A 20,619-nucleotide genomic window follows, 5' to 3' on the forward strand; every position below is an offset into this window, starting at 1 on the left:
CACTAATTATAATAGTGCAGCATATGAATTGGGATCTTCATATATATGAATTGTGCAATTGAGATTGAATCTGGTTTATCTATTCTTGTATATAATTTGTCTCAATCAATATATTTATTCTCATATCTTGAGCACTCATAAAACATAAAAGAAAATATATTTTAAAATTCTAAGTTGTTTAATGTTTTAAAATAAAATATATTAAATATATTTTTAAAATCTATATTAAGTTATAAAGAAAAGAATTCAACATGATATGTATTATTTCTAATATAATTTCCCATAAATGCCCAATTTTGCCATCCATACCAACCACTTGTTTCAAATATACCACTACCCTTAAATGTTACACCAACAAAAAAAATATCATGTAAGAAAAGTTCAAACTCATTATAAAGTTTATTTTTATCAAAACTTCTGATTTTGAAATTGTTATATGCCTGTGATAATACGATATTCCCATATGTATTATACTTTGTTAATGCTTGAATCATATCAGACTTCCAGTCATAATCATCTAAACTCTGATTTTTATTATTACTTATTATCTTTTTAGGAAGATCATATTTTTAAAAAAATTCTTATCTGAGAGATAAATAGATGATAAAGATCTTTGGTAGGTAAAATTAATTCTTAAAAAGATACATAATATAAAAATAACTAATAACTTCATTCTTAATCTGTTTCAAGTGTATCACTCTAGATGTTTAATCATAAACACTATCACTCTCTAATGCTCATCCTATTTATCCTATGCAAGGATGCATTGATAAGCTAGAGAGAGTTAGCAATAATTCAACCTAAATATTGAAAAATGTCAAAGTTGTCATTTTCTTGTTTCGCCAAATTAAAATAGAAAATAATATGTAAGTATTATTGTTTGCCAATTCCAAAGATGAATTATAATGATCCTATAACAACGAAATGCTTGTTTTTTATAGTAAACCTTAATTTAATGCCTCCTAAGTTTATAGATTTTAAACTTAAACTATGTAAATCTTGTTATTGTCCTGTTCCTCCAAATTAAAACAGAAAATAATATGTAAGTATTATTGTCTGCTAAACCCAAAGGTGAATTATAATGATCATTAGCACGCCCAGCAAATGCTGGGCTGTGCAAAAACTTCTGTCATGATGCAAATGGTGTGTATATAAATGGTGTATGCATTATCAGATTTAATTTTTTGACAGTAAACTATACTAACACTTAATAAAATTATTAATCAAACCCATATTATCTGAGAGAGAGCACGGGCAAATTATTTCCGGACAGAGAAGAAAGAACCTGGCTTGGACAGCATTTGGGCATGGCACTACCCTATGTCATTTCTTTGGGTCCATAGCTCACTCCAGACACTAACTATTGTAGTGGAAAGAGGCTTTCAAGCTATAGAACAGAAGTTTTTTGGGACAGAGTTTAACAATGATAGTGTACATTCTTTAAACACTTGAAATAAAAAAAGCTCGACACTCATAGAAGACTTTAGAGTCCAAATGTGAAATCTTGTTTGCAATTTTCTTTCCCAGCTTCAAGGCCTGATGTCTAGCCTTTATTTCAAAGAGCAGAACCTCAGTGGCGGTGGTGATAACCAAGTTCCGCCAGCCACCGTCACTGCCAAGGTGAGAAGAAGAAGACACAGCTCCATCTCCAGCAGTGAATGACGTGGGAAACCGAGCAGTGCCTGGTGTGAGCATGATAATCCAGCTCCCCATTCCAAAGATTCCCATGTAGCGCGAGACGCACCACCACCACATATCAATCATACCCTGGACAGACAAACATGAGAAGAAAAGCATTACAGCTGCGACAGCCCAGCTGTAGGAAAAGAGAATCTCCCAAAGTTGAAAATTTTTTCTTCTCCCACTCAGGAGGTAGAAAACTTTGTGACTGTTTGATATGGAATTGCTCTTGTTTTGTATGGAGATGATAAGATTACTGGATCACAGCATTCAGCTCAGCCAGAGAACAAGACGTTGGACCCAAACTGGACGAGCTCTTTCATCACATCAAGAATAGGGAGATCTTACCTCACATAGCATTTCGTGCACTCCATCAATGCTCCCAAGCCCACAAGATCTCTGACTACCCACATTCCCGCTCAATCTCACCAATCATATAAATATAGTCCCATGCTCAAGTTGAACAAAGCCCTTAGACACTTCTCATATCAGCTTGATTTTTCCTGCAACCATGTTTACTGAGGTTAGCTCAAGCCTTGGATCCAATGCCCAACGACTTTATTGGTTTATATTAAATTTTAACTTAATAACTCTTAAGTTCTGAATGTCAAAGTACTATCCAATTTGGATAGGATCCATACTTCTATATCAGTAGAGCTTATTAATGTACCTATTCTTATATCCCAACAAGAACTTCTGATTTTCTTTATAGACTATTATCATTTAAAATTTTGTAACTTCTTAATCAAATTAAGTTAATAATCAGGAAAAACTATCAGCAGCTCAAAAGGCAAATGCAAGTAAAATATCTTCCATAAAGTTTAAGAAATAATACTACTCAATTTTAGAAAATATGTTTTAGTGTCTATAGTGCTTTAAATGGTAACTTTTTTTTTCTTAACATTTTATGTAAAGTTATATAGGAAAGAATTCAACATGGTATGTATTATTTCTAATATAATTTCCATTAAATGCTCAATTTTGCCATCCATATCAACAATTTGTTTCAAATATTCCATAACCTTTAAATGTTACACCAAGAAAAAAGAATTCATGCAAGAAAAGTCCAAATTCATTATAAAGATTATTTTAATCAAAACTTCTGATTTTGAAATCTTTATATGCATATGCTAAGAGGATATTCCCATATGTATTATACTTTGTTAATGCTTGAATCATATCAGACTTCCATTCATAATCATCTAAACTATGACTTTTATTATTACCTATGGTCTTGTTATGAGGATAATATTTAAAAATCAAATTCTTATCTGAGAGATAAATAGATGATAAAGATCTTTCATAGGTAGAATCAATCTTTAAGAAGACACATAATATAAAAATAACTAATAACTTCATCCTTAATCCATGCTTAAGTGTATGTAACTCTAGATGTATAATAATTACAAAGACAATAACTCTCCAATGCTCATCCTATTTATCTGAGTTTTGAATGCAAGAATGCATTGACAGAAATATAACTAGAGAGAGTTAGCAATAATTCAACTTAAATTATAAAGCTTAAATGATGTCAAATTTGTCATTGTCTTGTTCCTCTGAAATTAAATAGAAAATAATATATAAGTATTACTATCTGCCAAATCCAAAGGTGAATTATAATGATCATTTTGCACTTTTGATTTTTGTATATATTAAACCTTAACTTAATGCCTCTTAAATTTATAGATATTTTAAACTTAAATGATGTAAAAGTTATCATTAAAAAGTTAAATAATATGTAAGTATTATTATCTGCCAAAGATGAATTATAATGATCATTTTGTGCCTTTGATGACAAGGTGCTAATGCTAATGCCTGTAAAGTTCTAAATGTCCACCAGCCAGACTTACTATATCTAATTAAGGCTTTTCATTTTTTAAGAGGGAAGATTATAAATGTGTGTGTGTGTGTCTCTCTCTCTCTCTCTCTCTCTCTCTCTCTCTCTCTCTATATATATATATATTCCAGAACTTATTAAGTATTTCTAAATGGAAAATAATTTTTTCCATGACAAATGTGGATGTTATTATTTACAGATGGTTAGACTGATTTTAAAAGTTCTTAATCCTATGAAGTTCATAACCAAGCAAAACTATCAATTTGTATTGCAATTCAAAAGGTAAATACAGTGAATGTTTCATAAAATTCGAGAAAGAATATTACTAAATTTTAGAAAACTTAAATGAAAAATAAAGAAAACATGTTTAAGATGGTGAAATAAATTTTAATTTTAATTAAAAAATTGTATAAAACTGCACAGCGGCTGCGTCGAAAGCAAATACCTAGCTATCTCTGTACACCTCTGGCTTGTGGCCTTGCCAAAACCAGTTTGCTCTATACTTACAGTTACGGGACTTGGCCTCCGTGTTAAGTATGAGATTGACGAGTATGGGCTCTTGCGTCGGATTGACTATGTTGATCCACATCTTTTCCTTGACTCCTATTTGCACCATTTCGAATGACAGCGCCTGTCCAGGAATTAATGTTGGCTCGTTTTGATTTGCAGCCAAACCCGGCTTTTCGGATATCTCGCTGTCTCAACAACGTACGTACAAAGTTGGCCGCTGGCTTATTTGAGTTTTAAGCTGCTAGCTTCAGAGTTACCTTGAGGAGTGCTTCCACCATTCTAAGTGCCATCAAATCGTTGGTTTGTACCCAACTTCCTGCTTCATTGTCCTGCTTTGCAGCCTTGGTCACTTATGCTGCAGCTACTGACGATTCTTTTTCGCAAGTCCCTGACAGTTCCACGTTAGGATTGAGAGCGTAGTCATGGAGCAACGTATTTCCAGGAGAATACCGTGTTATCCACGGATCGTCCAGCCTCTCCGGTGAAACTAGCATTCCGTGCGAAGCATACTTTTCGTCCTTGTTTTCGAGAGAATTGCCGAGGGGAAACCATTTGCGAAGCAGCTGGAGACTTTATCCGTTGGTGACGACTCATCAGTTGCCGACGAGCAGAGGGCTTTCTTGTGAGAATCTCCAGGCCAGACATGCAGTTCCGTAATTTCGATGGCCTCTTCGTCCGGGTTGTAGAAACTTAATGTTCTCTGGATGAGCTTGCCTTGGACTGCTTCAGTATCTTCCAAGCTCGTAGCCTGATGAGAATTTCCGACAGCTTCGCCAATCACCAGCGTTTCGAGGCCTCCAGCACTGGTCTGGAAGAGGATCTTCCCGCTGGCTATTCCAGTCTTCCGGGGCAAGAACACAACTGCCACTGTCAGATTCTCGCCGGGAGCTACGACGCTTTTCTCGTCAAGAGCTTGGATAAAAAACTGCTTGTCTGTGCTGGTAGCCTGAAGAATTTTGATCCAGGAGCTGTTGTCAGTGTTCAGTATCGTCAGAAACTTTATCGACGGAGAGAAGAGGGCCTGCTGATTAAACTCCAGACTTCTGGGAACGACTGCGGCGTTGTCATTCCGCTGCTCCTCCAGAGCTAAAACTTGACACTCTTGCTGCGTCGGTGAGGCATACTGAAGAAATGATGCCAGCTCTGGAGGTTCCTGCTGCTGCTCTACTGAAGTGGTGCTACTGCTCTCTCCTGAGAATTGTCTGCACACGTGATGGCAGCATCCAATTGTGATGCACACTTGCATCTGGACCTGTTTATTACGGTTGCAGAAGAGAAAGAAGTCCCTGCTCCTCTGTCGAAGATCTTGTGCTCTGCCTGCAGGGGAACCGGGCTCTGCACAAGAAGTAGCAGCAGCAGCAAAAACAGGTGTACAGTAGACATTCTTTTCGGGAAATCTGGCTTCTCAACCTGAAACAAAAAGATTTGTAGATTCAGGACGAGCAGCACGACACGCAGACGCGGATTAAGAGAAAGACGGTGGTTGGTACTGCAAACTAAACTCTGAGAAAAATTCACGGGCAGGTGCAATGCATCTAATGTGATGACTCGTACTGGAGGGGATCTTATACAAAAGAATTGATCAGGCAGGCCAAGAAAAAAATCAACAAAAATGCCGCTCGAGGTACATGCAAACTCAGTTGACATTGTTAGAGTATGAGGAAAACTAGAGACTAGAACATGCTGCTGCCATCATACCTTACTGGTGGCTTACAACACGTACATCCAGCGCTCCAATTCTATAAGAACCACGATTAGAGAGGTACTGGAAAACGAAGAAAAAAAACTCAACTAAACCGGAGGAGGCGGCCGGCGAGGACCTGTTAGCTGTAACAATCCCAAAACGAAGCTGCTCAAACTGACAAGCCTGTCGGTAATGAAATACGGTTTGAAGTTTATTCCCTGTCATCCTGATGAAAGCCGAGCATCATCCACCACTAGTCATCGATTGGATCAGCAACTCGTTTTTCCTTCCGAGTAGAGAGCGAAGGGACCAGCTGCTTTTAGGAGTCTTAGGACTGACGTGAGAACAGGAGACTTGCAACCTGCGATGCAAAGATTTCAAAAGAACAATTAGAAACGCCTCCACGCATTTCAACCTCGATTTGGCTTTTGCTACGGAACATACAAAAGTGTTTTTCAACCTGTAAAACAAAAGCACAAAGTAAAACCGGCTTCAAAGAACTCTAGCGTTTCAACCTCGATAGGATGTTGCTCTCACTTACGGCACTTGCTAAAAGTTAAGAAGAAGATGTCACCTTTGTTGAAAGGTAGGAGAGGTTACTTGGCCTTCTTTCACATTATTCGATCAGTCAAAATAGTTGCTGGGAAACGCGAATGGCCACCACTGGCCCGCCGACCCCAGCATGCATGGCATAGAACTTGACTTGCAAACCTGCACAAGTGTAGTTTTAATTCTCTACAACATCATAAAAGTCTTTTGCTATACGCACCGCCATTCTTTAGAAGATTGGTACATCCAGCCGCACCGAAGGGAGAGACGCGGCTGGTCGGTTGATAGTTCCCGTTCTCCGCGGTCCATGATTTGAAATTGAGAATGCCTGTGGCCCGCAGTAAACATCTGACAAAGAAAAAAAGAAAAGAAAGGATACCTGAATTGGCAGTGTCTTTGTCGATCAAGCGCTTGTAATCGAACACTGCTCCAGCTGCGACGTCACAGTTTTCACGGATGTTCCTGACTCCGATTTCTTTAAAGGACCATGTTCTGTTCTGGTACTCTTCGTGCAGGAACAACTCCCAGTTGCGAAAGTCCAGTGTCTGCATTGTCCCTGCAAACAAGGCTTAGCTCATCTACGAAGATAATGAAAATGTAAGTATTCTCCCAAACCAGGGCATGCAGGCAAGTTACAAACGGGGCAGCACATCATATGAAGATCTAGAGGGAAAAAAAAAAAAAAAACGGCAAAATGAAAGCGTCGTAAGAATAGATGAAGGGAACCTTGAACTGAAGCAAACCTGCGATCCAGATGCCAGGGAGCACGTTTGGCACAAGGCACAATGCCGAGCTCTCATCGAGTTTTATCCTCTTTGACTTTGAGATTCGTTGCCAGAGCCTGCCAGCAGCGAGCGCCTTGCCGGAAACGAGCGTAAAAGCACCTATTCGCATCCAATCTAGAACAGGAAAACGTAACCATGGAATGAAAGACTGTATACGTAACGAGTACCTCGATGTTTCTCGCGTTCATGGATGCTGTAGCTATGGCTTCCAGTGACTGCAAGAGACCGATCGCGTTAACATGGACAAGAATCTGTGAGACAACGAGTACATACCAAATGACGATCGATAGAGCTCTCTCCAGCTGAAATGCGGCCGAAATTTCGACGCCTCGCTGCCGATGCCGATCTCGAGCCGCTTGAGCGACAGCGCTTTCCACAGTCGCTCATCCATGGCTATCGGCACGAAGAACCGCGCCGTGAGGGCGAGGCGCGCTAGATCGGCCGCATCGAGGAAGGTCGCGATGCACTCCCAGATGTCCGCATTGTAGCTGGAACAATCCAAGAACGATCGATTTCCAGAAATCGAGAGAGATTCACTCACAGTTTCTCCTGGAACGCGAGCTCGGCGCGGCGCTTCCTCGTCAACACCATCGCTGCTACGACGATAGGTTTACATAAGAGAGTTTAAACTTGGCCACGGGCGGGACAGGAAGTAATCCGAGCCGTTCGTCGGGCCGGCTGCATTAACGGACGAGATCTTGCATTACTTTGCGCTTCTTTTCTATTGGCTCCTTTGGGAAGCTCCAGCCCGCAAACTCTTCATTGTTGGAAAACAATGCGTTTGGGACAACCTTGTAATAAGCTAGAGGAACTTGCTTTAATCTTCTCTTTGTCTGAAAAACCTTCATTAGCCACGAAAAAAAGCTACGCGCGAACACACAAAACTTACCTCCTCGTTGAAGATAGTAGAGTAGGATCCAGAACAAAAATCGGTGATTTGAACTTCCGTGGTCTTACTCTTGACGGTAAGATCAGCTTCCAGCGTGCTCACAAATCTGGAAAAACGCTAGAGTTTGGCAGTTCTTTCGTTAAAGGACACTTCGTTACCTTGACACAGCAGGGCAGTAATGCCTTCGAAGTGTTTCTATTTCCCACAACGAACTCTCTGCAAACACAGAAAAGAAATGTAAAGCAATCACGAGAAAAAAGAAGAGCATTACCCAGAGCGCGGCAATTAGATGTCTTTTCGTTCGCAAGGTAGGGATCTCTTCCAAGCTTTGCGTCCGAGACATCTTCTTCACCTTTACTAGCAACTCGCAAACGAGAACTCTACAACGTGAGCGATCGAATGGTTAGTCTAAACTTTAAGCTGGAGTTAATACCTGATGAACAAAGCAATTTATCGAAGGATGCCGCCGAAGAAGATTGTGAACCATAGCTATCACCACTAGTGATCCTGCTGGCGATGCATGTAGTGACAAGCGACTTAATTTCTTGACAAACGCCGCGGCTAGATAAGCTGGCAAGAGTGGAGACTTCAAGCAGCTATCCATCAACTGCAAGAATCTATAAACATTCCGTCGACGATAAGGATACTTTACGCGACATACCTCAAAAAATCGAGACCGGTACTTTGTGAAAAACATTGATGGCTCCAACAATGCGTACAGCTTCTCATAAAACTCAGGATACTCCAGTCCATACTTTGTCATCAGAATATGCAGGCTGTCTAAAGCCAAAACGCTGTAAACCCCACCAAGATAATACCACTTGGTAAGAAAGTCACTGAGACAAACCGAGTTAGTCGATGTAGAAAAAAATAAAGTAAAATAGCATGGGGAAACCTGAGACGTATTGGATTCGAAATTATAGAGAAAACGACCTTGGACATGTTAGCAAGCACCTGCAGCGAAAAGAAACTTTGTTCAAGGGAAGAAAAACTAGCAGCACGCACCATCTTATAGAAGTCAAGAGGTAGCGGAAGCTGTAAGAAATTTAACCACAGGTTTCTGACTTTAGATTTGAATCGATTGAAGGTAAACTGTCATAATACATACTGCTGATTAGTCCAAGGAAATTCTTCCAGAACTTGCTTCTTTATCCAAAGCGTTTTCAGTGATCTTCTTGTCTGGACAAACAAGCTCAGCCACGAAATCCAAGAAACAGTGTCCTTACGAGTGCTTAGAATTTCTTGAACGGAGGGCGAGAGACGTGAGATGACTCCATACACGTTACGGGTGAAGGTATCGACACTGCAAAAAGCTTCCTCAAGTAGCAACTTAATACGTTCACGCAACGCTACCTGACGCTCTTATCATCGTCGCTGGACAATGTAGCATCCACTCCTGACAATTTATAGTGTCAGAGCTGCTACAGAGATACGAAACCTCTTTGGGACGTTTGAAGGCGAGCAGCCACAAGCTTCTCAAAGTTCTTCACAGTATAGAAGCTGAAGTAAAAGTTACTGTGTGGTTTCTAGCAAAATACTATGGGAAGCATACCAGAGAGTCGCATCCTTGCAGTGCTCAGTCGCAAACGCATCGAAAACAGTCTCACTCGATTTCCTTGTCAAAGCCGAGCAGAATTTGAAGTAGATTCCATTGTCCACACGACCATCCTTTGCTTGAAGCAACTCCATCAAAGAATCCAAAGCCGCATTCTACGTCCGAGAACAGCAGTTCTATGAAGAATGAAGAAGAAAAATACAACAGAGTGAAAACCTCGAGGCGATGTTCTTCGGTCCCAACCACGATCGCAATGAGAAGCTCTATGAGCTCCTCAAACTTGTCCTTGAGCCAAGCTCTGTAGATCGCCTCGGCAGTCTCCGACGGTGCCGAGACATCACCGTCGCTCTGCGGCTTCCCTAGAACGCCCTGGGACGAGAGAATGGGCAGAAAGATCGAGCACACATTCCACAGACGAGGACGATCCAGCGCCGCGCTTGCAAAATGCGGAGACGATCGACAGGAGCGTGGAGCAATTGTTGACATTGGCCCTGGAGACGAGGAGCGCGCCCTCACCTCCTCCACTTTCATCAGGGAAGGCAAAAACCCTAACTGGGGTTTATGAAAGATAGATGGCGGTGAGGAGGTAAAAGCAGAAGCCTTATGAGGAGGTAAAATCTTCAAAACTTTTCTTCTTTAGTTTTTCTTCGTTCGGAAGCCATGAATCCAAGTTCTTTTACTTGTCGCAGGCGTTTGAGGCTCTGTTCAATGCGCTGGATCGCTGCGAGGATATCCTCTCAAAGCAGAGGTATCTGTGCGGAAACGTTTTCACCGAGGCAGATCTCCGGCTCTTCAAGACGCTGATAAGATTCGACGAAGTAAGCTCTGGGGTGTTTTTTTTCTTGCTTTCTCTCGAAGTTTTATTCAGATTCATTACCTATGCCAGGTTTATGTTGTTCATGTCAAGTGCAACAAGAAGCTGATCCGTGAGTACCCAAACCTCTTCAACTTCGTCAAGGACGTGTACCAGATGGATGGGATCTCGGACACCGTCCGCATGGACCACATCAAAAAGCACTACTACGGAAGTCATCCCTCCATCAATCCGTATGGCGTCATCCCTGTTGGAAGCGTCATCGACTACTCCACTCCACACGACCGCCACAAGTTCAACACATGAGTTTTAGATTCCCAGTTATAATTGTCACCTTCGATAATATATTATTCGTTTCTCATTTCTGCTTTCTCTCTTTTGCTTTTTACGCTTTCACGATGCAGTGTCCTAAGGATCAACCAATGCCAGATCCCATGCAAGTGGATGTGCAACTAGCCAACCAGATGTACTTCAGCAATCTTCAACATCTTTGTGATGGTCTTCTGAGATCTTGGAGATAATATGAACCATTGGTTTTGATTCCTTTCACTCTTGTAATCAGTCTTGTAGATTCTTGAATTAATCTTCAATTATTACATGCTTTCAAGGCATTAAACCACAATGTAAGTGATACAAGTTGATTTGCTTGTCACTCTTGGTCCCTCTAGTCTTGCAGCATTATGCAATTGTTTCTTATGTTGATGTATTTGTCACAAAATCAAATTTTTATATCACAAGAAAGTTGAGCTTGATACATTATTTAGCACAAAAGGCACCCAAATAAAGAAAAGCCTTTACCAAAAGGGGTATTAGATCATTAAAACCTTTTCTTTTTTAGAGAATATACTAAAAAGGATATTAAAGAGAATTTAGCTAGATGGAATGCAATGTTGAAGAATAAAATTAAAGTGTTACGATTATATAGGAGATATATTATACTACATATGAAAAAATTATATTTAAAATTTATTATAAAAATGTAAAATTGATAATTTTATTATTTATAATTATTATTAAATTATTTAATGCCTGCTTGTTTTCTTTAAATATTCTAGGTTTTCTTTTGGGTTGTGTGCAAGGAAAATGGCTGTGGGCTTTCAAAACCAAGGGAATTCTTGTTCAGCCAACAGTGCTTTACAGTGCGTTGCTCACACGCCGGAGCTCTCTAGCTTAATCGAGTTTAGGAAAGTGGTGAGGGCGATTTGGAATAACGCAAGCAAGTCTGTAAAACCAGGGCCAAAGCTGACAAATCCGAGCGTCCAGCAGGACGCACAGGAGTATCTCGATTTTCTTTTGGGTGCCCTGGATCAAGAATTCAAGAAGCAAGATAATCCTCCTAAAGGAAAAAAGGTGCGACCAGAGCTCCCCTCTCCAGTCGCAGATTTCTTCGAGGACCAAACCAAATCCACAGTGAAATGCCCCAAGTGCTCCAACATGGTCTCCTCCACGCCTGAATCTTTCACCTCTCTCTCGCTGCCAGTCCATGAGACGGCGCAGCCGGTTTCTCTGGAATCATGCATCCGGGAGTACACCAAAGACGATGTTTTGGACTCCTGGCACTGCCCAAAGTGCAAGAGAAACCAAAAGGACGCTGTCAAGAAACTGGAGCTTGGGAAGCTCCCACGGAATTTGATCCTCCATTTGGCAAGGTTTAAGTGCGATTCTTCGGGGAGTGTGGAGAAGATCGACACCACGGTGGAGTTTCCACAGATTTCGACACTTTGGGAACAGGAGTACAAACTGTATGGATTGATTAACCATATGGGAGACTCCGACTATGGGCACTACACGGCAACCATCAAACTTCCAAATGGAAAGTGGTACAGCTTTGACGACGAGGTGGTGGAAGAGATTTTTGAGCCATCGAGGTGCTCGAGCGATGCATACATTTTGTTCTATCACAAAACAAGTGTGTGAGAATTACAGTACATATTTACACGATATCTTGGCTTGCGTCTTCTTGTCGCGCTGCTCTTGTTCTACAGCTCCAACATTCCAGGAGGAGAGCATTCACGATCATGGACAATCCGAATCCCGCAAAACCGGCCAGCGAAATCGACAAGATTGGGTTCAACTTCATCTGGATCATGGATTGAAATAAGAGCTAAAAAAGTTTTAAGAGAGTGATCTTACCCAACTGTAGAAAACATGCGCAAATCGTATGACAAAACCGACCTGAAAGATGGCAAAGAGCCACATACAACGCCGCCTCACTGTGCGTCGAAAGAATCTATTGTTACAAACAGGAGCTCGAGAGAAAGAGAGAGAAACGAAATCTTACCAAGCGTTGATGCTGTGATGGCAGTGAGCATTCCAAACATGACGGCGAATGGCAGAGCTAGCATCAATGCTCGAGGGCCCTTTCGTCTCACTTGTAGTAGGCAACAAAGAAATCCATCCAAGAACTTCGCAAATCAATCGAAATCATCAGAGAATTATCACCAGTAGCTGCTCGAGGAGGCAAAAGTACGTGAGCATGCTGATCATGACGAGCACGGGAACGTCATGCCAAATCCTGGAAGAACACCATGGAATCTACAAAACTATAGAGCGAGATGGACGAATCTACCTGTTGAGAGCACTCATTTGCGCCATTTGAGCTTGCTGGAGAACTTGAGTTTCAGCGTTGATATTGTTTTGGTTTTGCTGGAGCCTGACGAGCGTGACGGGGAGATTGACGACCTCCTGGCCACAAACATCGCACTCGCGGTTGCCTCGAATCCCAAACCACTTGAGAGCGCACTCCTCGTGAGCCAGCGCCAGCTTCCATTTGCAGCTACACTCGAGCTTGAGCGTCTTGCCCTCCTCGCCCAGATCGCACAGGCAAATGCGGCACACTGCTTCCTCCTCGGGGATCTCCTCGTCCTCGCCGTCTAAAAGTTTTGAAACTTTCAGATCATGGAACCATGGTCTCCATGAACTTGATCATAGGAAGCTTACGTACCTTGGGTGTCGTTGGCATGGTCAGTGTCTTGGGCTCCATCGTCTGCTTGTGAAGTTTCCCGGGGACAAGGACGAGGAGTGGTCGGCTTGACGAGAAACGTTCCGGAGTAAAGCCGGGTGAGCTTCTTCTCCTTTTGGTGACCATCGAGCGCCGACTTGGAGCGTTTGATCTGCTTGCCCTGCGAAGACGAGATGACAAAGTTGACGATGAAAGAAAGAAAGAAAAGTTCTACCTTTGATGACGAGATCAAATTTTCTCTGATGCATCTGGACTCACTGCCCCGGCCCCTGTCGACGAAGAAAACGACGGAGACGCGGACGAAGAAGACGATAGCGTGAATCGCAATGGAAGAGACACTATTCTTGCGGAGCGGGGCGTGAGGAGCCGCATGAGCGAGAAGTTTGATCGGGGTGTTGCTGCTCCTGGCGTGTTGGAGATGGATGGCGGTGGCGACGGCTGCGGCGGAAGACCATTGACGCAGGAGTCAGCTAAGCTATCACCTGAAAGAGATAAACAAGCCAACCTTGTGACAAGTAGATATAAAACCACGGGAACGGCCGTAAAGCCTCGTTGGAGAGCAGCAAAATTGAGAAGCGATGGTGCCAAGTGACCAGCCATTTTGTCAAGGCTGCAAAGAAAATGGAGCTGAGAAGCCATAAATGAATCTCAAAAAAAACGAACCTGTTACTTATGCTCAGTAACGCTGCAACACCCAGCATGAGGAGCGTCCCCTCTTCCCTTTTGCAAACTTTAGAACAGGAAAAGCAAAAAAAAAAGAGAGAGAAAATCTTTACCATTGAATCTGTGGCCACCAGGAAGAATTCCCTCCAGGAATCGCCACCGGAGGGGAGTTGTTCTCACTGAGATCCAGCACGACACCATCGCCATCGGTGGAAAACTTTGGGACCTTGTCACAAGCCTTGGACGAGTTCCAAGGAAGCAAAGGAAGAACCGAGACGATCTTGCCCGGGGGCTCGTCGGATTTCTTCACCTCCACCTCCGCCGGGTGATCCAGCGCGAGGAAGTAGCCGCCGAGAGTGACCACCACGATTCCCATGAGCCCCTGCGAGCTCGGGAGCTCGTTGATGATCACATAGCTCGTAAAAACCAGAAGAACTGGAGTGAAAGCTAGATAAGGAACAGTGACCGAGAGAGGGGAGACGTGGAGAGCACGCTGGTACATGAACCCCACCAGAGCCTTGATCGCCGCGGTGACGAGGAGCGCGGCGACGTACTCGGTGTCCAGCCGCGTCAAAGAGAAGAGATCGAAGCCGCCGGAGAGGAGCGCCATGGAGGAGAGGAGCAGCGCGTCCAGGAGAGCCACCAGAGCTACGAGCTCGCGGTCCGAGAAGCGCTGGGACGCCCATTTCCTGCTGGCATCGATGCAGCTGTGGCCGATCGCGGCGCCCGCGGCGTACGCGAATCCTGCCCAGATCATTTCTCTGCTCTTCTCCGGAGCGAGCGATCGATCGATCGATCGATCGCTAGGACGATCGCTGCATTGTCGGCGAGGGCGCGATTGGTGCCACCAGAATACCTGCTCGGTTGACAATCACAGCATCGCGGCTCCTCTGCCTCCGGGGACGACCTTATGGAGACCTAATTCGCCCTAATTTCTTTTTTTCTCTCTTTCACAAGGGATGGGTGAGTCTTTTTTCATGAAAAACTCTTCACCGAATAACAAATAATGTAATGAACTTGTTCCAAAAACAAAATTACTTCTATTCACTAATGCTTTTCATTTATCATCCATTTTTTGCTGATTGATCAGCATTTAAGAGTTTGAGCACCTCCAAAACCAATGTGATTTGTGGTGAATGTGAGATTGTCTTGATTTCGAATTTTACGCACTTCGTCCTTCCATACAAGCATTGCTTGTTTCTTTTCTGTCATAGATGCTTCCTCAATTTCCCGCTCCAACTCCATGGCGAAATCATTCTCCTCATCTACTACTGGGATGGGAAATTCTTCCTCCATTTGCCGCACCAGCTCCATGGCAAAATTGTTTTGCTCCTCGCCCAAATCGAATCGGGTGCCCTGGCCCTGTGGGTTGCTGAACTCCCCGCTGAACTCCTCAAGACCCAGTAGTAAATCTAGATCATCACCTTCATCGACATTGAAATCCTTGAGAAAGTTCTTCTCCTCGTCCTCCACGGAAGGACCCTTGTCCTCCAAATCCATTTTACACCACAATTTCTCAACCTCCTGGAAGATCTCCTCGTCTTGCACGTATCCCTCGAGGTCACAGGCGTTGACTGGCAACGACTGATCCCGGACCACGAGTTGACTAGGGCATTGACCTGTAGTGCTTGGTGATGGCCTCGGCGTTCTCCTCGAAGCTCCGGGACTTGCCCTGCGCGGGGATGCACAACCGCGACTCCCACTGGTTGCGGCCGATGGAATCATCGACGAAGGCAACATCTCGCGAGGAAGACACTGCCCCCTTGACTTGTTCTGCTGCTGCTCCTTCTTGGGTCTCTTCCTTGGACGACCGCCATCTTCTTTCTTGGCTCGTTTCGCTCGTATTGTGCCACCCAGGGTGAAGTGCCGTTTGCACACCGTGCACTTGTAGCGCGGCTGGATCAGCATGTGGTTTTCGAAGTAATCAAACTTGGTGAGTGCCGAGCTATCGCAGCCGTGTGGGCAGAGTGGGTGCTGCTGTCGCAAGAAGGCCATGAGCTCCCCCACGCTCCCAAACGTAACAAAAGCCTGCTGTGATGTCTGTGAACCAAAGACTGGGTAGTTTTGGAGATGATGGATGTCCTTGACTAGCACGTCTCTCATTTCTCTCTTCTTACTGACTTACCAAATAATCTAGGTATGCTGTTAAGGGCGATGAAAATATACTTTACATTTAAACAAATATTCTGATACGGTACCAGAATATTTGTTGGAATGTAAAGTATATTTTATGAGTAAAATCTGCGCAAGGCCTCATGGCAATGCACAATCCATGAGGCATTCTGTTTTAACTTAAACTTCTCTGAAAAACTTTTTAAGGCTTTAGTACGGAATGATGACTCCGAGACTTTAGGCCACTTAATCCATGTCACTAGCCCACTACAAGATTATCTGCTGGATCAGATTTCCTGCTGATCCATATTACAACAAGGGCAAAATCTATTTTGTTTTTGTCGTGCAGGCTAGCACAAATTCGTGCTGGGCGGAGCAGCAAGAGCAAGCTGGTTGTGGCGAAATTCAGCTTAAACCAAAAGAGGTGGATTCCTGAGAGATGAGGAGAGGTGAAACTTTCAGTGACTGGCAAGAGGTGACCTTTTCGTCTGGTTTAAACCAAAACTAATCTATTGTTTATTCAAACCTTTATGGAGGTAAGACTCTTTAATATTTTAGAAACTTTTTCAAATGTAAAGTAAAAGTCATGGCATATTTATTTTCTACCTTATACATTGTGGTGAAAATATGCTTTACTAGAACGACGTTTTCTCTTTTTTCTCTTTAGGAGCGAGAAACGTTATTCCTTTAAACTAGCAAGGCGATGGCGGCAAGCATTCTAATTCCCTTTCAGAAGAATTCCCAAAAGAGGGAAAATCCTGCATTTCTGGGATGAACAAGCTGACAGCTAGAAGCTCCTCGTCCAAAACTCGCTAAAAAACCTCTGAACCATGGCTCGAAAGACGGGGCAATTGAGCAGCATATAGTAGCCCAGAAATTCCTCCAAGTCCACCAAATCATCAAAGCTGTCCGCTACAACCATCTCCACCACTTCGTCCCACCTCGATTTGAGCTTCATAGCCTCACTGCGCTGCACGCCAGGATGCGGTGACAAAATCTCCTTGCCTTTGCCATGCCCAAGGTTCTCCGCATCATTCTTGAACGAGAAGCTGCTGGACGAAGCCTGAGAGTCCTCTAAGTTGCGGTGGACGACTTCCTGGCGATCTAAAGCTTCCGTGCAGCTATCACTGTTCTTGAGTTTGCTGTGCTTCCCGACTTCTTGAGCTTTTGCTTCTGCTGCTGCCTGTATGCAAAGCTCGCTGTCCAACTGATCCTGTGCTTGTTGCTGCTGCTCTTCACCAGCACCCCACGAGTTGACGACCTTCTACCGATGAGTTTCATCCGCTTCAAGAGATTCTTGCAAACGCTCCGGAACTTAATGCACCAAGGAAAAGAAACCACCCGTAGCGTCCCATCGGCAGCCGTCATTTCATGAACCATCCTCCTCTGCTACTGACCAAGATGTTGATTCTTTCAGGAGAAACGTTTAAGTAGGTGGCCTGGCACCTCTGACTTCCCCCACTCCATTTTTTAGCTCACATCGTCGCATGAAAGAGGCCTACATGATCAGCTTCGTGCCGTCCACGCACATTGATCCGATGACGGTCCTGTGCATGGAAACAAGTCAGTGCTGTTGCCATTTATAATAGAACACTCACCTGACGTTCAAACAAATGCTTCCAATTGTCAACATCTGACACGGTAAAAAAAACATAGGAAGAAAAAAAAACAGTGAAACTTATGGGTAGTCAAGCTGCTGCAGCTTTGAGCGACGCCAAAGCGCTCGCTTCGTGCTGCATCTTGAGCGCATTCACAAAAATTTCCAGACCAATCCCCTCCATAATTTGCTCAATCGCGTGTTGCGTCACTCCCACTCGACGATCAGTTACCCGACCTTGGGGAAAGTTATACGTTCTTATGCGCTCCGATCTGTCGCTTGAGCCGATCTGGAGTGACAATTTATAAAAATGGAAAAAATAACGTTCTGCGACAATAAACTGAATTACCTGATCTTGTCGTAATTCAGACCGACTTGCCGCTGCTCGGGACCGCTCGAGCTCGTACAGCCTAGCATATAAAATACTCAAAGCTTTTGCTTTGTTCTATACAATCTCAGCTCAGTTGTAGCAAAGCACGCGTGTTGAAGGGCCTACCTTGTGTTGAGAGCGTTCGTCTTGGATTGCGACCACGATACCTGTTGGAGCGTGGGTAACTCGGACTGCGCTGCAGGTAGTATTTACATGCTGTCCACCGGCTCCACCAGCTCGGTAAGTGTCTATCTTTATCTCGTCATTACGGATCTCGACATCAATCTGTCAGCATAGTCAAACTTCAGCAACAGAAAAACGAGAAAAAGAAACATGTATCAATGGTCTATGCAAGTGCAAAGGTTTAGTAAACCTGGAGTGAACCTCATTCGCTTCGGGAAGAATAGCGACTGACGCAGTACTTGTGTGTATACGCCCAGCCTTCTCAGTGACAGGAACACGCTGCACACGGATGCATATAAAAAAATGAAACCACGGTAATTACTTTCGTACCTGGACGCGATGAACGCCACTTTCGAACTTAAGAGCTCCATAAACACCATCTCCAGATATTGCAGCACTAGCCTCCTATAAAAACAAGCTTAGATACGCCCGTGGAGAACCGGATAGTTACCTTGTAACATCGGGTGTCGGTGGTAGTAATGCTCAGAACTTCAAACCTCCATGAGTTGTTTGCAGCATATTTCTCATACCTGAGAGCATTCATAGAAATCTAATAAGCATTCGACATGAACCAGAAAGACGTGCCTACATCTTGAAGAGATCAGACGCAAAAATTGACGCTTCGTCACCTCCAGCTCCTAAAAATTAGATAAAACATATCAAACATCAAGCACATCAGAGAGCACTTGCCTGCTCTGACTTCGAGAATACAACCTCTGCTATCAGCTTCATCCTTAGGAATAAGCTCCAGGAGAACATCGTGCTGAGCATCTCTCACTTCTCTGGTGGCCGTTTGAAGTTCTCCAGAGGCCAGCCTACGCATTTCTTCGTCTTCAACGGACTCTTTTACCAATTCTTTCAAGCCAATTACTTCCTGCATTCAACCAAAGAGTCTCTTTTTTCCAAACTTTAGACGTCAAACCTTTTCTTTGGCTCTCAGCGCCTTGATCATATCCACGGAGTAATCCAGATTGCGAAGCTCCTTGTTCATCTTGATGAGCTTTTCTGACGCAATCCCAGGCTGAAATCATTCACGATCGTATTTTCAAGGACGAAATCCGAATCTACACTTTACCTCTAGAAGCGCTTTGGAAAGACAAGCATGGCGGTCTTCAATAGAGCTCATTCTCTTCTCCAAAATTCGCAAAATATCGTCGGGAATGGGCGCATGCTTGTCTGGAGATAGAAAATCCATGTCTCCAATCCACCTACATTTCGCAAGAACATACCCATGAGCGTGGAATACAAGCTCCTGCTTCCCAGATTCCACGCCGGGAGACGCCATCGCCATCGCCGGGCAGCTCCCAGCATCATAACCCTAAAAAACAGAGCCCAAAGTAATCCAAATCGAAGTAGAAAAGAAATGCTTGCCACGTTGCGGGCAACAGGAAGTCAATCTGGCGGCTCTCTCCGTCGGGATCGCCAGAGGATCACTGAGATTTGCCGCTCAGATCCAGAAGAGGCGATTTGGAGCTGGACGAGCGATGGGAAAGACGGCGATCGATGAGACATCGACGGATGGGGAATTCAAGCGCACCGAGTCATCGTTTCGCAGCTGGATTTCTAGCAAAGAAGGGTGTGATATTCCGGCCGTGGCCGATAGGTACCATCTCTACATCTCGTATGCGTGTCCCTGGGCTTCCCGGTGCTTCGCTACGCTCAAGCTCAAGGGCTTAGACCATGCTATTGGCGTCACGGTATGTCAAAGAAATTTCCTTCTTTCTTTTGGAAGCTAGAAGTGATGGAGTGCCAACCACAGAGACAATAGACGACGATATAGAGCGAATAAAGAGGAATGGGAAGCTCTAGAGCACCCTTCGCTGGAACTTTTCTCCGTGAATTTACCTCTGTGTAGCTGGTATAGTATATATATAACGAAAACTCATGGAAGTCGAGACTCCATAGTTGAATTCTAGTCTTCTACGTTGCTAGTGACCCAGGGTAGTCAGCCAAAGGCCACCTCGGGATCACTCCATAGCTATAGCTTTCTAGAGGTTTTTAGAGTAATATTAAGAACTTGGGAGCTCAGGCAATCTAGCGATCCAAAAGAGGACGCACACTAAAGAACACTGGAAGTTTCTTAAAAGAGTTTCTTCCCTCTGTTCTTCGTGATTGACAATGATCTCTACGTATTCTCTCCTGCTGCTTTTGATCGCTACTTCGTCTCTGGCCTTCTCGGCGGAGGCGGCGCTCGCGACTGGCTAGTACGATTCGACATGCCCGCAAGTCGAGAAGATCGTCAAGGCCGGGGTCGCAAACGCTGCGCAATCCGACTCGCGATTGCCAGCGTCGCTTCTTCGTCTCCATTTCCACGAAGTAAGTCGCCTTCTCGTCCATTGGATCGGCAACAATCGACCGCTAACATTCGTCCCCCTGTTTGAATTTGAAATTTTCTAGGGCGTCGTGTTGCTGGACGATACTCCCACTTT

The 20,619-nt window shown here is 43.8% G+C and overlaps 5 protein-coding genes, 1 long non-coding RNA gene and 1 pseudogene across 7 annotated transcripts; 3 read left to right on the forward strand and 4 right to left on the reverse strand.

Annotated features, from left to right (window-relative positions):
• Positions 1-3,901: 3,901 nt before the first annotated feature.
• On the reverse strand, positions 3,902-6,238 carry LOC112341314. Of its 2 annotated transcripts, none has more exons than XM_024661209.1 (3): positions 6,227-6,238; positions 5,726-6,171; positions 3,902-5,437 (listed from the first exon to the last, which is right to left on the reverse strand). In XM_024661209.1, exon 3 carries the CDS (start codon positions 5,271-5,273, stop codon positions 4,515-4,517), a length of 759 nt encoding a protein of 252 aa, XP_024516977.1. In that variant the 5' UTR covers positions 5,274-5,437; positions 5,726-6,171; positions 6,227-6,238; the 3' UTR covers positions 3,902-4,514. The 2 variants fall into 2 exon arrangements, with proteins under 2 accessions (XP_024516977.1, XP_024516975.1); XM_024661207.1 differs by lacking the exon at positions 6,227-6,238 and having other exon boundaries at positions 5,726-5,766; positions 5,820-6,211.
• Positions 6,239-6,271: 33 nt separating this feature from the next.
• Positions 6,272-7,491, reverse strand: LOC112341315 (probable F-box protein At3g61730). Its single transcript, XM_024661210.1, has 6 exons — positions 7,319-7,491; positions 7,213-7,260; positions 7,004-7,159; positions 6,640-6,816; positions 6,481-6,588; positions 6,272-6,422 (listed from the first exon to the last, which is right to left on the reverse strand). Exons 1-6 carry the CDS (start codon positions 7,434-7,436, stop codon positions 6,340-6,342), a joined length of 690 nt encoding a protein of 229 aa, XP_024516978.1. The 5' UTR covers positions 7,437-7,491; the 3' UTR covers positions 6,272-6,339.
• A 174-nt stretch (positions 7,492-7,665) lies between these two features.
• Positions 7,666-10,032, reverse strand: LOC9628835 (annotated as a pseudogene).
• A 47-nt stretch (positions 10,033-10,079) lies between these two features.
• LOC9629253 (glutathionyl-hydroquinone reductase YqjG) lies at positions 10,080-10,668 on the forward strand (the record flags this gene model as incomplete). The annotated part of the gene is made up of 3 exons (XM_002987342.2): positions 10,080-10,100; positions 10,179-10,307; positions 10,376-10,668. Coding segments are annotated over 3 exons (384 nt in total), but the record flags the coding sequence as incomplete, so codon positions are not given.
• A 718-nt stretch (positions 10,669-11,386) lies between these two features.
• On the forward strand, positions 11,387-12,220 carry LOC9628836 (putative ubiquitin carboxyl-terminal hydrolase 11). Its single transcript, XM_002987343.2, has one exon. It carries the CDS (start codon positions 11,387-11,389, stop codon positions 12,218-12,220), a length of 834 nt encoding a protein of 277 aa, XP_002987389.2.
• Positions 12,221-17,695: 5,475 nt separating this feature from the next.
• LOC9629254 (peptide chain release factor 1) lies at positions 17,696-19,510 on the reverse strand. Its single transcript, XM_024661238.1, has 11 exons — positions 19,420-19,510; positions 19,266-19,366; positions 19,113-19,211; positions 18,881-19,064; positions 18,780-18,828; positions 18,642-18,720; positions 18,521-18,595; positions 18,392-18,469; positions 18,134-18,292; positions 17,987-18,082; positions 17,696-17,926 (listed from the first exon to the last, which is right to left on the reverse strand). The coding sequence occupies exons 1-11, from the start codon at positions 19,502-19,504 to the stop codon at positions 17,729-17,731; spliced, it is 1,203 nt and encodes a 400-aa protein (XP_024517006.1). The 5' UTR covers positions 19,505-19,510; the 3' UTR covers positions 17,696-17,728.
• A 46-nt stretch (positions 19,511-19,556) lies between these two features.
• LOC112341369 lies at positions 19,557-20,108 on the forward strand. Its single transcript, XR_002990525.1, has 2 exons — positions 19,557-19,887; positions 19,950-20,108. It is a non-coding gene; the product is annotated as an uncharacterized LOC112341369 (long non-coding RNA).
• The last annotated feature ends 511 nt before the right edge of the window (positions 20,109-20,619 follow it).

The sequence above is a fragment of the Selaginella moellendorffii genome, unplaced genomic scaffold (assembly GCF_000143415.4).
Source record: "Selaginella moellendorffii unplaced genomic scaffold, v1.0 SELMOscaffold_81, whole genome shotgun sequence".
Taxonomy (NCBI): Eukaryota; Viridiplantae; Streptophyta; class Lycopodiopsida; order Selaginellales; family Selaginellaceae; genus Selaginella; species Selaginella moellendorffii.

Bases quoted from the DNA above. Each gene is read 5' to 3' on its own strand.
- LOC112341314 (XM_024661209.1), bottom strand. From the start codon at position 5,273: ATGCAAGTGTGCATCACAATTGGATGCTGCCATCACGTGTGCAGACAA.
- LOC112341315 (XM_024661210.1), bottom strand. From the start codon at position 7,436: ATGGATGAGCGACTGTGGAAAGCGCTGTCGCTCAAGCGGCTCGAGATC. The intron at 7,261-7,318 runs GTATGTACTCGT...GGTCTCTTGCAG, and splicing joins GCTCTATCGATCGTCATTTG to TCACTGGAAGCCATAGCTAC. The intron at 7,160-7,212 runs GTACTCGTTACG...TTCCTGTTCTAG, and splicing joins TGAACGCGAGAAACATCGAG to ATTGGATGCGAATAGGTGCT.
- LOC9628836 (XM_002987343.2), top strand. From the start codon at position 11,387: ATGGCTGTGGGCTTTCAAAACCAAGGGAATTCTTGTTCAGCCAACAGT.
- LOC9629254 (XM_024661238.1), bottom strand. From the start codon at position 19,504: ATGATGCTGGGAGCTGCCCGGCGATGGCGATGGCGTCTCCCGGCGTGG. The intron at 19,065-19,112 runs GTTTGACGTCTA...GGTTGAATGCAG, and splicing joins CGCTGAGAGCCAAAGAAAAG to GAAGTAATTGGCTTGAAAGA. The intron at 17,927-17,986 runs GTAATTCAGTTT...TTGTCACTCCAG, and splicing joins CTGAATTACGACAAGATCAG to ATCGGCTCAAGCGACAGATC.